At 40.8% G+C, this 13,880-nt stretch overlaps 1 protein-coding gene across 1 annotated transcript in view; it reads right to left on the bottom strand.

The window, feature by feature from the left end:
- Window positions 1–2,699: 2,699 nt before the first annotated feature.
- ERP27 (endoplasmic reticulum protein 27) overlaps window positions 2,700–13,880 on the bottom strand; it is a 77,691-nt gene continuing 66,510 nt past the window's right edge. The window contains exon 7 of the mRNA XM_030189985.1: window positions 2,700–3,050. Coding sequence (XP_030045845.1) covers window positions 2,988–3,050 — 63 coding nt within the window. The 3' untranslated portion in view covers window positions 2,700–2,987. The remainder of the gene's footprint in view (window positions 3,051–13,880) is intronic.

Raw genomic sequence — 13,880 nt, forward strand, 5'->3', positions numbered from 1 at the left:
AAACCCAAGAAAAACTGAGATTCTTTGAGTACCTAACACAATTGGAGAAGTACTTGGCTTCAAAATACCTTTTGGGAAGTATGAACTCCCCCTACAGTCACAGGTCAGGAATCTTGGGATACTGCTGGACTCATCACTTATTTTGATCCTGCAAATTCAAACAACCTTTAAAAATTGTTTCTATCACCTGCAGCAACTACGAAATCTCTCTCCATATATTGAAAAGACGAGTATGACCACAGTGGTCCATGCCTCAATAACGTCATAACTAGACTACTGTAATGCCCTATACACTGGTTAAACCAATAAGAGCTTGCATCAGCTCCAATTAATTCAGAATGCTCCAGCCCAATAGAAGACTGCAAGTGGCGTGACCACATCACACCCTTTCTGCAAAAACTATACTGGCTACCAGTACCTTACAGGGCTATAAAACTCTGTGTTTGATTTTCAAAGTCCTCATACAAAATGGGCCACAGTTCTTAAAGAATAAGTTAACTCTCTACACACCTTCGAGGAGCATCACTGTCTGTACCCTCATCAAACGAAATTGTGCGATGTGATAAGCCTTCTCAGGAGTAGCCCCCACCCTCTGGAACATACTCCCAGAGGGGCTACATCTAACTCAAGGCTACTTCTACTTCAGGAAGCAGGTGAAAGCCTGGCTCTTCTCACAAGCCTTTAATACATGTGGTGACAAAGGCTTGTGAGAAGAGCCAGGCTTTCACTATACACTCACTCTGTACCTGGACTAGTTTGCTGCACACTCTGGGGCTCTTTTACTAAGCTGTGTTAGCGTCTACGTGTGCTCAATGCGCGACAAAATGGAGTTACTGCGGTAATTTCATTTTTGGCGCATGTCCAATAAGCACACCCGAAAAATAATTTTTATTTTTGGATGCGTGTATCGGACACGCGCCAAGTGGCATTTGATGCCCATAGGTTACCGTGTGAGACTTTACCGCTAGGTCAATGGCTGGCGGTAAGGTCTCACACCCAAAATGGATGCATGGCAATTTTCATTTTGCCGCACGTCCATTTTCAGCAAAAATGTTAAAAATGCATTTTTTACAGGTGCGCTGAAAAAATGATTCTGCGTGAGCCCAAAACATGCATCTACACTCCCGCAGGCCATGTTTCAGTGCACCTTTGTAAAAGGGCCCCTCTGTAACTTAGATCAGTTCCTTGTATATTGTTTAGCTGTACAAAGATTTTGTCTTGAGCTTAGCCACTCATCTATTTATCCCAATTGACTTTCTACTACCCATCTTGTCCCCCCACCTATATTTCTGCACTTGGCCCCTCAGCTAGATAAAAAAAAGCATTAACATCATGTCTATGCAATTTAAGTGTTCTATTGCTTGCTTATTAGGTGTTTCATTGGTATTATGCTGGCATCATATTATATCTGTTATTTGAATATTCTTCCATGCTATTGTGGTATTGTTTTTACTGTACTGACATCATGTTTCCAAGTTTACCTCATTTATTGTATTTATGTTTACATTTGGTTGTTTTTATATTGTTACGATGTTAACAAAAGTGTGTTTTATGTTAAACTGGACCTGCTGTACACAGCCTTGGGTGAATCTGTTCATAAAGGCAGTTAATAAATCAGAATACATAAATAAATAAATAAATAAACAAACACTGTTGTTAAATTAGCCCCAGTTATTCAATGATGGGCCATGTGCAAGGACCAGCACTGAATTTCTGGGTTTTACCAGACTGCTGCTGGCCATCAGAACTTATGTGGGTCCTAGACGATATTCAGCTGGGACCTGCATAAGATACTTATATGGGTGCCAGTTGAATATCAGCTGGGACCCACATAATTGGAGTCCACATATCTCACCCCAATCCCTGAGCATCATGTTCCAAACCCCCTCTTGCCCCCTGAAGCACATCTGACCACCCCTCCTGTTCCCCTGAGAACATCTGATCCCCCCTTTGCCCTATAAGCACTTCTGATCCCCACCCCAGAGTACATCTGATCCCCTCTATCACATCCCCCTCAGAGCACATCCCCCCCTATGCCCTTCAAGCACTTCTGATCCTCCTCGGAGCTCATCTGATCCCCCCTCCTGATTCCCAGAAGGCCCCCTTGGGCCTAGTTACCAGCTCTGGTGGTCTAGCAGACCTGAGGACAGGAGCAAACCCCACTTAGTCCTGCCTCTTGCGATTCCTAAACAAAAATGGTTGCCGCTACCTCTAGTGGTAGTCTTGCGGTACTAGCAGTAGTAGTAAGGCCTGAGCAATTTAAACGGGCAAGAGGCACCTCTGCCCATTTAATTTGCTTTGAATATCAACCAGAAAATATTTAGCTATCACCTTTAACATTTTGACTTGGATCTTCCCACAATATACCAATTGTGATTGTGAAATTTGTAAGGCAGCATTTATGTGAAACAGGGGCCCCCCCAATATATAGTGAGGTTTAGATTTAACAGGGCTGACTACAATTGAGCCTGGCTGTGTTCAATCAATTGAATTGAATTATCAATTATTAAATGTGGTCAATTGGTTGATTAAATAACTAAGGAGGTATTTACTTTTTCAAATGGTGAGATGGGTGGGTGTTAGATTACTTTGTTCCTTAAATAAATGAAGTAATAAAAAAAAAAAAACCTGTGTTATGTGTTTATTCAGGTTCCCTTTATCTAATATTACATTTTGTTTAAAGATGAGAAACCATTCAGTGTGACACATGCAATAACAGGGGAAATCAGGAGGGGAGTAAACACTTTTCCCCATCACTGTACATATAGCAATAGTGGCTTTCTACAGCTCTTTCCACATGTTGGTCATTTATGTGTATAAATGCCACCATTTACATCTATAAAAGCCATGCAAACCTTGTAAGATGACCCCTTTAGTCCATATTTCTATGATTTTAGAGGAGAAATAACCCCTCTCCCCCATAGAATCTTGTAGCCCCATGCTTTAGATCTGTGGGCAGGGGGACAGGAGAACAAGATGTCCAGGAGTCATAATTCAGTTTTCAAGGCCTTGTCCTCAGTGTTTGGATGTACTGGATTTGAATCTTCTCTCTAAAAATGAACATACATAAAAGTATAAGAAAGCTGGTTTTGGTCACATTAAAGATTTGGTCAGGACCAAACACATAAAACAAATATTCCAATACTTCTGGGTTTCTTTTACAAAGCTGCGCTACTGAATGAAAGAAATGAAAAGAAAGAAATGAAAGAAAGCCCATTCAATTCCTATGGGCGTCCTCTCATCTGCTGTGCAGAATCGCTTGTGCGGCTTTGTAAAAGAAGCCCTCTGTAACCAATGTCAAGTTTGCAACTGAATACAAAAAAATCTCATTCCATTGAGGAAACCCTTATGACTGGAACTCTGAGTAAAAACTAGATGCAAGTGGCAAAACATTTACAAAAGTGGTATGATTGAAAAAAAAAAACCTGGATATGTTTCAGTATGTTAGAATTTTTTTTTAATTTGGAGCATGCCTTCATTTTGGTATGGTGGGGTTTAAACAGGAGAGATCAACCACGAAGTGTGAAAGGACACTCAATCTCTACAGATGGTGTATAGGCAAAACAAAGAGTAGGGTAGGTAGGCTCATCCAATAAATACGAGGGAGACGCCAAGATTCATATATGTGAAGTTTATTAAAAGAATACACTAATATGACTCGACACAGCAACCGTGTTTCAGCGCAGGAGTGCCTGCTTCAGGAGTCTTGAATTTGGTGTAAGCTTAAGTTCTACTATCTATCCAATTCAGTGTATAGGGAGTGGAACTAGTTGCTACAGAAGCAAAATTTGATGTCCAAGTTAAAGAACAATCGCACCCCATATAGTTTCAGGTTTATTGGTTCTGGTTGGTCTTGCTGTTGCAAGTCACTATTGTCCTTAAGTTGTTGTTTTCGGTGAGACTGGTAGCTAAGGATTCCCATGTGTGAGAATTGTCCTGCTTGTCCTCAGAGAAAGTGAAGTTACTCACCTGTAGCAGGTGTTGTCTGAGGACAGCAGGACATGAATTCTCACAACCCCTCCCATCTCTCCTAGGAGTTGTATTCTTTTGTTTTGATATTGTATTAGATTGTAAGCTCTTTGAGCAGGGACTGTCTTTCTTCTATGTTTGTGCAGCGCTGCGTATGCCTTGTAGCGCTATAGAAATGCTAAATAGTAGTAGTAGTAGTAGTAGTAATATTGTACTGATGGTCCCACGTGATCATGCTAGATGGGAAGGCACTCATGCATGTACAGTGGGACACTGCAAAAGGCTTCTTAAAGCTATAGTGTCCACAATGGGGTTCTGTCAGACGATGTCAGTCATGTGTGAGAATTCATGTCCTGCTGTGCTTGGAGAACATCTGCTACAGGTGAGTAACTTTGCTTTAATGTTGTTGTAATTCTTGAAAACTTTAACAAACATATAAATTAAAAAAAAGGAAAATAAATGAGTCTGGGCCAAAAATGAGTTCAGTATCATATTTCCAAGTCCTCTGTAAGTTGAATCAAGGTGCCTGATATTTCGCCGATGGTGCGCAATGTTCTGTTGACTGTCGCCAGCATTATGCCTGAAAATTCAATGCTGGGCCATGTCCGGGCTTTACTTTATTTTATTTATTGCACTTGTATCCCACATTTTCCCACCTATTTGCAGGCTCAATGTGGCTTACATATACCTGTAATGGTATCACCACTTCAGGGTACAGAAATACAATTGGTGTTACAAAGATGACAAGAGTAGTAAGCTTACCATATGGATCTAGTCAAAAAGTTGTAGAAAAAAGACATTCATAATCAGGGAGGTGTGTTGTTGTGTTGTAGTTAGTTATTTAGTTGAATAAAGTACAGATACTTCAGCAAGTGATTGATGACAAGTTAAGAAGCTTTGATCTGGAATAGCTGAGCGCTATAAGAGGTCTCATAGCTTTTTTTTGTGAGCATCTGATGCCATTGTGTCTTTTAACTAGCCAAAACGATGTCTATTCGAATCCCTGATGTTTCAGAGTGTGCCTCCCCCTATACTTATCCTCTGTACTTTTGTTGAGAAAATAAAATGTATCAGATTGCAAAGGCAGACATTAGAAGCTGCTATAGTTTTCCTCTAGTTTACGGTTCTCAATGTGTTATCGATAGATTTGGAAAAGTTTGGATTTAAAACTATTAGAGCCCCAAAGAAGGGCTAATCGGTACAATATCAGTCCCGGAGTCCATCAGCACATATAACATGTGGCCAGACTCCTGAGGATGTCTCACCCAACCATGGCACCAAGTATGAGACCAGTGGGAGCTGTGAGCTAAACCAAAACCTATACATTCCACGTTGGGCTGGTGGTAGTTCCGATTTAGCATGCAGTAAGCCTGCATTGGGCTTACCGACACTTTGTAGAAGGGCCTCTCAGCCTTTCATACCCTAAAATTTACCAAATTATGTCTAAATTACAACATAATCTGAGGTACAACTACAAAATGCTAAACTCCTTCAATAGCTCTCTGAAAAAAAATCTTTAAATTTTCCTTTAAATTGTTTCAAAGAGGTCTCCATGTGCAGCTCTGCCGGTAAACTATTCCATAAAACTGGCGCCTGCCAAAAAATAAACCCTATCTCTGGTAGGCGCCAATCGCGCTCTCAAGATAGAAGGAACAATGATCAGATGAGCAGTACCTTTCTGAGACATATAACTGAACCATTGGTTTCAAATATGGTGGCAGTCCCTCATAAAGAACCTGATGTACAAAAACTAAAACCTTATAAGATGCTCTATATTGGAGGAGTAACCAATGAAATTGTTTATATAATGGCATCACATGCTCTCTAGAACCAATTCCCCCCAATAATCTGATAGCACTGTATTGTAGGGTCCTAAAATGCCTCCACAAATATTGTGGAAATCCCAAATACAATACATTTCCTGTAATCTAGTCTAAAGATTACAAATGAATGCAACAGAACATGCAAGGATGCAGAATTGAAATACGACCTGCTGCTCTTAACATCCACTATGCAGCAAAGCCTCCATGCAATACCCATGATATCTGTTGCTCAAACTATAGCTCACTATCAAATATAACTCCGAAATATCGAAAGGAGTCGCACAGCAATCGTCACCTCTAATATTTTTAGAACTAATTCCAAGTGAGGTAAATGACCTGATAACCAACACACCTTAGACTTCTCTATATTCAAGATCAACTTATGCTTTTGAATCTAATCATTAATCATCAATAAGCAGTCATTCATAGGAGTCAAATCAGGCCTATCAGGACTCAGGAGAAAAACAAACAAACAATCAAAAGAATATCATCTGCATATACATAAACTTTTATGGGACTTTGACTAATTAACATAACCAAAGGGTCCAAAAGCAAGTTAAATAACACAGGAGAAAATGAAGACTGCTGCGCGACCCGGGATGGAAGCTTATAACACAAGGAATGCACCCCTTGGTTCATACAAAATAGGCTCTATCCTTCAAAAAAGAATGAAACCAATTCAAAACCTGACCTCGTAGGCCTAATGCTACCAACATGTCTACCAAGATCTGATGGTCCAGCAAATGAAAGGCAGATGTTAAATCCAATGAAACAGGAAGTGCCTACTGACCAGTATCCACAGCCGCCCTAACATCAGATAGTACTAATGCCAAAAGCGATTCAGCTCCACAACATTTTCTAAAACCCACTTGAAAAGGGCTGAATGCTTCAAACTTTGCAAGATAATCCATCAATTGTTGAAAAACAAGTTTCTCAGCAATCTTAGCAAACACACATAATTAGAACTAGGTCTATGGTTATCTATCATCATATTATCCTTCTTAGCATCATTCAGCACTGGACGAACTAGTGCCCTTTTTCAACCCTCTTGCAAACTCTTGCCGTATAAAGGGGGTCTTTTACTAAGTGGCGATAAGCCCAACGCGGGCTTACCACTTGCTATTCTGGAACTGCCACCAGGCTACCGCAGCAGCCCGGTGGTAGTTCCTACTCCCAGTGCACGCCATTTCCAGTGCTACAAAAATAGTTATTATTTTTGTAGTGCTGTTTACTCAGCGGTAATCACTGCCCAGTTACTGCCGGGTTAGTGCAGGAGCTCTTATCACCACCTCAATGGGTGCTGGTAAGTGCTTCCCCCTAAAATGGCTGCATGGTAAGTGGTTCATTTATTACACGGCCATTTCTTTAAAAAAAAGGAGAGCCTTTTACACGCTGCGGTAAAAGGGGGCCTCAGCATGCATCAAAAACGCTTGCTGATACTAATGCAGGCCCCCTTGTACCACAGCTTAGTAAAAGAGGCACAAAGATAGGACTGCTTTTTATGTGGTCCTATTTATGCACTTATCATAGTTGGTTAAGTGCAGAATATCGGCACTTAACCAGCTAAGAGCGGACTCCATCCTTGGAATGCCCCTAAAATAGCCAGTTTCAGTTTGGACACTAACCGGGCATTTTCAGTGGCACTATCCAATTAAGTGTCACTAAACATGCCCGGTTAGCCTCTCTTGGCCATTTAAAATGTTTTGAATATCAAGCCCAATGATACCATTGTTTTTCCAATTAGTAACAATGGTGCCCTTTTAGTAAGCTTAGGGCATGCTAATGGAATTAGCATGCACTGACTGCTAAGAAGCTCATAGATATAATGATCTTAATAAGAAGTTTAAGAGATATCCACCTTCCTTTCATACTGTATAGCAGTGTTTCCCAAGTCCAGTCCTGGAGTACCCCTTGCCGGTCAGGTTTTCAGGATATCCACAATGAATATGCATGAACTTGATTTGCATGCACTGCCTCCATTATAAGCAAATCTCTTTCATGCATACTCATTGTGGATGTCTTGAAAGCCTTACCGGCAAGGGGTACTTTAGGACCGGACTTGAGAAACACTGGTGTATAGTATTTTTATAAGTGAACATAGTAACATAGTAGATGACGGCAGAAAAAGACCTGCACGGTCCATCCAGTCTGCCCAACAAGATAACTCATATTTGCTGCTTTTTGTGTATACCCTACTTTGATTTGTACCTGTGCTCTTCAGGGCACAGACCGTATAAGTCTGCCCCGCACTATCCCTGCCTCCCAACCACCAGCCCCACCTCCCAATCACCGGCTCTGGCACAGGCACAGACCGTATAAGTCTGCCCAGCACTATCCTCACCTCCCCACCACCAGCCCTGCCTCCCAACCACCGGCTCTGGCACAGACCGTACAAGTCTGTCCAGCACTATCCCCGCCTCCCAACCAGCAGCCCCGCCTCCCGATCTTGACTAAGCTCCTGAGGATCCATTCCTTCGGCACAGGATTCCTTTATGCTTATCCCATGCATGTTTGAATTCCGTTACCGTTTTCATTTCCAGCAGCACTGAAATTTGTGTATCCAGGGGTTTGTGTATCCAGCAGCACTGAAATTTGAGCCCAAACATCTCACCACAACTCTTGCAACTAACAACATTTATAACTTACATGGGATATCTCAGCCTTGTATGTCCAGTATCTGTTTTTCAAATCAAATCAATTCTTGTATACTGCTAATATCCCCTTTCCAGGGTTCAGTGTGGTTTACATTCAAGGTGAGACAAAAGCCGATAATGTTAATGTGAGGTATGAGAACAATTAGAGACCACTGGTGTACATGAGACCAAAAACATTATAGGAAAGGATAATGGATGATACTAGGAGGAAGAAGTCAATGGATTGTTATGAAGTAGTCTTTGGGAAGAGAAAGGTTTTTAGCCTCTTCCTGGAGCTAGGGTAGCTGTTTTCTGTTCTGATGGCAATAGGTAGAGAGTTCCATATTTTAACTCCAAGTACAGGGAATAGAGAGCTGAAAATCTTATGATTTCAAATTGTCTTTTGAAACAGTGACGCTAGCATCAGTTGTTCTTTCAGTCTGTTAGACTAGACCAAAATGTAGCAAAGTGGTCTTAGCAGTTCAGAGGTGAAATCCTGTAAGATTTGAAAAATTAAACAAGCAGATTTGAACCTGAGTCTTTCAGCTATGGGAAGCCAGTGCAGTTTGTTAAGATGAGTTGAAACATTAGTATATCTATTCAATCTGTATATTAGCCTAGCAGCTGTATTCTGTACGATTTGCAATTTTTTCAGATATTGACACTTAATACCAGGAAATAGAACATTACAGTAATTCAAGTGAGGTAGGACTAATATTTGGACTAGTAGTGCAAAGGCTTTTTGGTTGAAGAATGGTCTGATTAGACTTAGCTGTCCCATTTTGAATAGTGTTTTCTTCCATAGCAGGATAATAAGGGAAGAGAAGGTGAGTGAAGAATCCAGCAAGACCCCTAGTCCTCTGGTTTCAGACTCAATGACTGTAAAGTTTTGACCAGCAGAAAACAGAGACAAAGACCCGCAAACAAGGCGAAGTTACAGAAGACAAGCAGACTAGTAGACTAAAAGATGTGCTGCTTTATTAAATATAAAAACCCGACATGTCCACATTTCTCCTGCAGGCTGAGTCAGGACTGGGAACTAATATGCAAACAAACAGTATAATTAAAATCAAGAAATCATAAAAACCAAAGCTTTTACCATATAAATAATATAAATATAAAAAAATATTAAAGCAACAATATTAACCTTAATAATTAACACTTCAAATAAAAAAACATCAAAAACTAGTTCAATTAAAAAAGAAAAATACATAATGGGACCAAATTTAGTACAATGATAATGTAAAACTAACACAGTGAATCTTTATGTGTCCAAATTGCTCAATTTGTCATGTTAATAAAAAAACAAAATTTTGTTGTTCATCCTTTGACTGGAGACAGATATGAACTCCGACAGTATTCTAACTGCAAAACTACACACGTCATCTAAGTTGCCCATGTAAGTTACTTTACATTGGTAAAACAAAAAGAGCACTAAATAAGTGTATAATTGAACATCGCAGTGCCATAAAAAGAAATGTATCTGAGAAACCTCTAGCTTAACACTTGAAAAATAAAGGGCATAGATTTGATGACCTGAGATTCATAGTATTGCGCAGGATAGTACCCCATTGAAGAGGAGGAGACATAGATAGAATTTTATTACAAGAGGAGCAGAAATTAATTTTTAGGTATAACACTCTAACACCTAAAAGGTTAAATCAGGAATCAGATTTATCTGTATTTTTGTGAACACTGAAATGGAGATCTTTTCAATAAATGATCACGTATCTCTATTTTATTTATTTTAAATGGCATAGAGGGGCATAATTGAACGAAAACGCCTGTCTCCATGGGCGTTTATCTCCAAGAACGGGTCCGTGAAGGGGCGGACCGAACCGTATTTTGGGAAAAAAATAGACGCCCATGTTTTATTCAACAATGTGTGAGCTGGGCGTTTTTGTTTTCAGCGATAATGGAAAATGAAAGCGCCCAGCTCAAAAACGAATAAATCCAAGGCATTTGTTCATGGGAGGGGCCAGGATTCGTAGTGCACTGGTCCCCCTCACATGCCAGGACACCAACCGGGTACCCTAGGGGGCACTTTTACAAAAACAAAAAAACAGGTAAAAGAGCTCCCAGGTGCATAGCACCCTTCCCTTGTGTGTTGAGCCCCCCAAATCCCCCTCAAAACCACTGCCCACAAGTCTACACCATTACTATAGCCCTAAGGGGTGAAGGGGGGCACCTACATGTGGGTACAGTGGGTTTGGGGGGGTTGGACGACTAATAAACATTAAGCAGCACAATTGTAACAGGTAGGGGGGGGGGATGGGCCTGGGTCCACCTGCCTGAAGTCCACTGCACCCCCTAACAACTGCTCCAGGGACCTGCATACTGTTGCCAGGGAGGTGGGTATGACATTTGAGGGTGAAAATAAAAAGTTGTGAAACATCATTTTTTGTGGTGGGAGGGGGTTAGTGACCACTGGGGGAGTCAGGGGAGGTCATGCCCGATTCCCTCTGGGGGTAATCTGGTCATTTAGGGCACTTTTTGGGGCCTTATTCGTGAAAAAACAGGGTCCAGGAAAAGTGTCCTAAATTCTAGCTAAAAACGCATACTTTTTTCCCATTATCGGTGAAATGCGCCCATCTCTGTTCGGCAGATAACCACGCCCCAGTTCCGCCTTCGCCAACACCTCTGACACGCCCCCATCAACTTTGTCCGCATCCGCGACGGATTGCAGTTGAAAACGTCCAAAAATCAGCTTTCGATTATACCGCTTTATTCGTTTTTGTGAGATAAACGTCCATCTCCCGATTTAGGTCGGAACTTGGGCGTTTTTCTCGTTCGATTATAAGCAGGATGGGCTAGTTTGCTTCTTATTTATTGTGTTTCATTTTAATTGCTATTTATTGCTATTTTTATTCATATGTTCTTATTTGTATTTATATTGTATTAACATTAAGGAGGTCTTTTATGAAGGCACGGTAGCATTTTTAGCATGTGCTAAACACTAGAGGCGCCCATAGGAATATATGGGAGTCTCTAGTGTTTAGTGCACACTTATTTTTAGCGCATGTTGAAAACCTAACACGCCTTTGTAAAAGGCCCACTAAAGTTTGTATGTACTTTTTTGGCAAATTAGATGAAGGAATTGAATATCTATATGATAATTTACAGCAAATCCAACCCATTGTAATACTAATTGTGCCTGTTATGAAACAATTAAGGACTTCCTGCACCTCATGAATACTTTTGTGTCACTGAAATGCAAAAATATGGCTTCTGGAACACATGGAAAGTTTGACAAATTGTGATTAAAAGTGCAAAATGCAGCGTTTTTGTTTATAAATTAGCATTTCTAGGTGTGCATACAGTGCTCTATGGAATTGTATACTCACTTCACAAATTTAAAATGATCATTTTTCCCACCTAGCGCTTTTAATGTGTGGTTTTGAGTGCTACTTAATCTAGGATTTTACCATTGAAGCATTAAAAAAATTATTTTAAATCATTTTTGAAACTTTTAAAACACATTTTGGAAGTATAAAGGGGGTTTTAAGCAATTTCTGTATTCTGACCTTTGACCCAACAGGAAATAAAAGCAGCTGCAGTAAGAGAGAGACAGATTCACGTCAATCTGTATGGTGGAATTGCTGTTTTTCACAAAGAAGAGGTGCCGCACTATCAAACTGCTGTAATAGGACTGTTTTGCACTGGTCACCTTAGACTAGTAGTGGCAAAAGGCAAGCCTCTAGTTAAGTTTAGCTGAGTGGCTTATTCTTCAATGTTTTTTGAGATGTTGGCATTCCTTTTTTAGCGTAGCTAACTCCTCAGTGTACCATGGAGATGTTTTGGTTGTCGTAACTTTTTTGGTCCTATATCGGCACAATTTTGTCTATTACCAGTTTCACTTTAGTGTCCCAGAGTGATTTGAGTGATTCATTGTTAGAGATACCTGAGGTGATAGAGTCTTTTAGGTTGGACCAGAAGGTGGTCTCATCTATTTTTCTTCTGTTGGTTATCATCTCATGTGGCTTGTGCTTGGATGGATGTAAGAAACAGATATCTATGGTAAAGTCAAGTTTGAAGTGATTAGATCAAGGGATGGGGTCCCAGCTGAGTGATCCCACTAAGTTGTTAGGAAGAAAGGTAATGAAGTCAAGGGTATGACCATGCTCGTGGGTGGGGCCCAAGATGGGTAGAGTAAGTCCACTCGTTTCCAAGAAAGTTTTTGAAGTTTCTAACATTCGTGCCATCATAATTCTCTAGGTGTAGATTTAAGTCCCCTAGTATAACCAGCCTGGAAAAGTGTGATAGAGATGCTGGAATTACCTCAACTAATATTTGCTCAGACTTGGACCAGGGACCTGGTGGACAGTAAGCAAGAAGAAGGCCTATCTGGCCTGATTGGGCAGAGTCATCTGCTAGAGTGAGTAAAATGTATTCTAGTTCTGGAGAGAGGTAATATGTGACTAGGGCGACCTGAAAGAAGCTTTTATAGATGAGTGCAAGACCGCACTCTCTTTTACCCTTTCTTGGGGAGTGTAGAACATTGTAGCCGGGGGGGGGGGGGGGGGGGGTAGAAGGTGAGGTAGATCAGGGCTATCTACTTCCATAAGCCAGGTTTCTGATATGAATAGGAGGCCGAGGTCGCTAGACTCAAGGAGATGTTTGATTATGAGAGTCTTATTTCATACAGATCTGGTGTTGACATATGCAGCAGATATTGGAGTTAGATGATGTATACATTGTACTGCTGGGACGTGTTGGGGCAGGACAGATAGAAAGCGGGTCCTGAACGGCACAGATCGATTGAACATGGCCTGGTTAGAATGAGAGGTATAGGGATATTCAGGGCTGGTGGGAGCCGTGGTAGAGATTGAGTGAATTCCGGACCACAGCATTGATTGAATAGCCCATGAGATGTGTGTTTTTTTGGGGCCTCGGTTTTCTGAATGATTTGTGGATCACAGGGATCTGGTGGTGCTCTAACATAGCAGATGAAATGCTACTAGTGATACCCAGCATGGTCAGGCATATCAGTAGGAGACACCTCATTATGGCAGCGAAAACCTGGGTTCTTGCTGTGATGTAATTTATTCTTGCTGTGATGTAATTTATTGTTCATATTGCAGCAGTTGTTGATCTGTGATGGGATATCTATGTTGCACACATGGTGCGGTTAGCTATCTGTCTTCTGGTTGTGGTTAGGCTGGGTTCTGACTCCGACTACCAATGGGGGGGGGGGGGGTTGGTTTCTTTGAAGTTTTTATCATTAAGGTTAATATTGTTTTAATATTATTTTTTGATATTTATATTATTTATATGGTAAAAGCTTTGGTTTTTTTATTTCTTTGATTTTAATGATACTGTTTATTTGCATATTAGCTCCTAGCCCTGACGCAGCCTGCAGGAGCAACATGGACACGTCGGGTATTTGTATTTAATAAAGCAGCACATCTTTTAGACTGCTGGTCTGCTTGTCTTCTGTAACAGTATCTGTCTTTTA

Source organism: Microcaecilia unicolor, chromosome 1 (genome assembly GCF_901765095.1).
Source record: "Microcaecilia unicolor chromosome 1, aMicUni1.1, whole genome shotgun sequence".
NCBI lineage: Eukaryota > Metazoa > Chordata > Amphibia > Gymnophiona > Siphonopidae > Microcaecilia > Microcaecilia unicolor.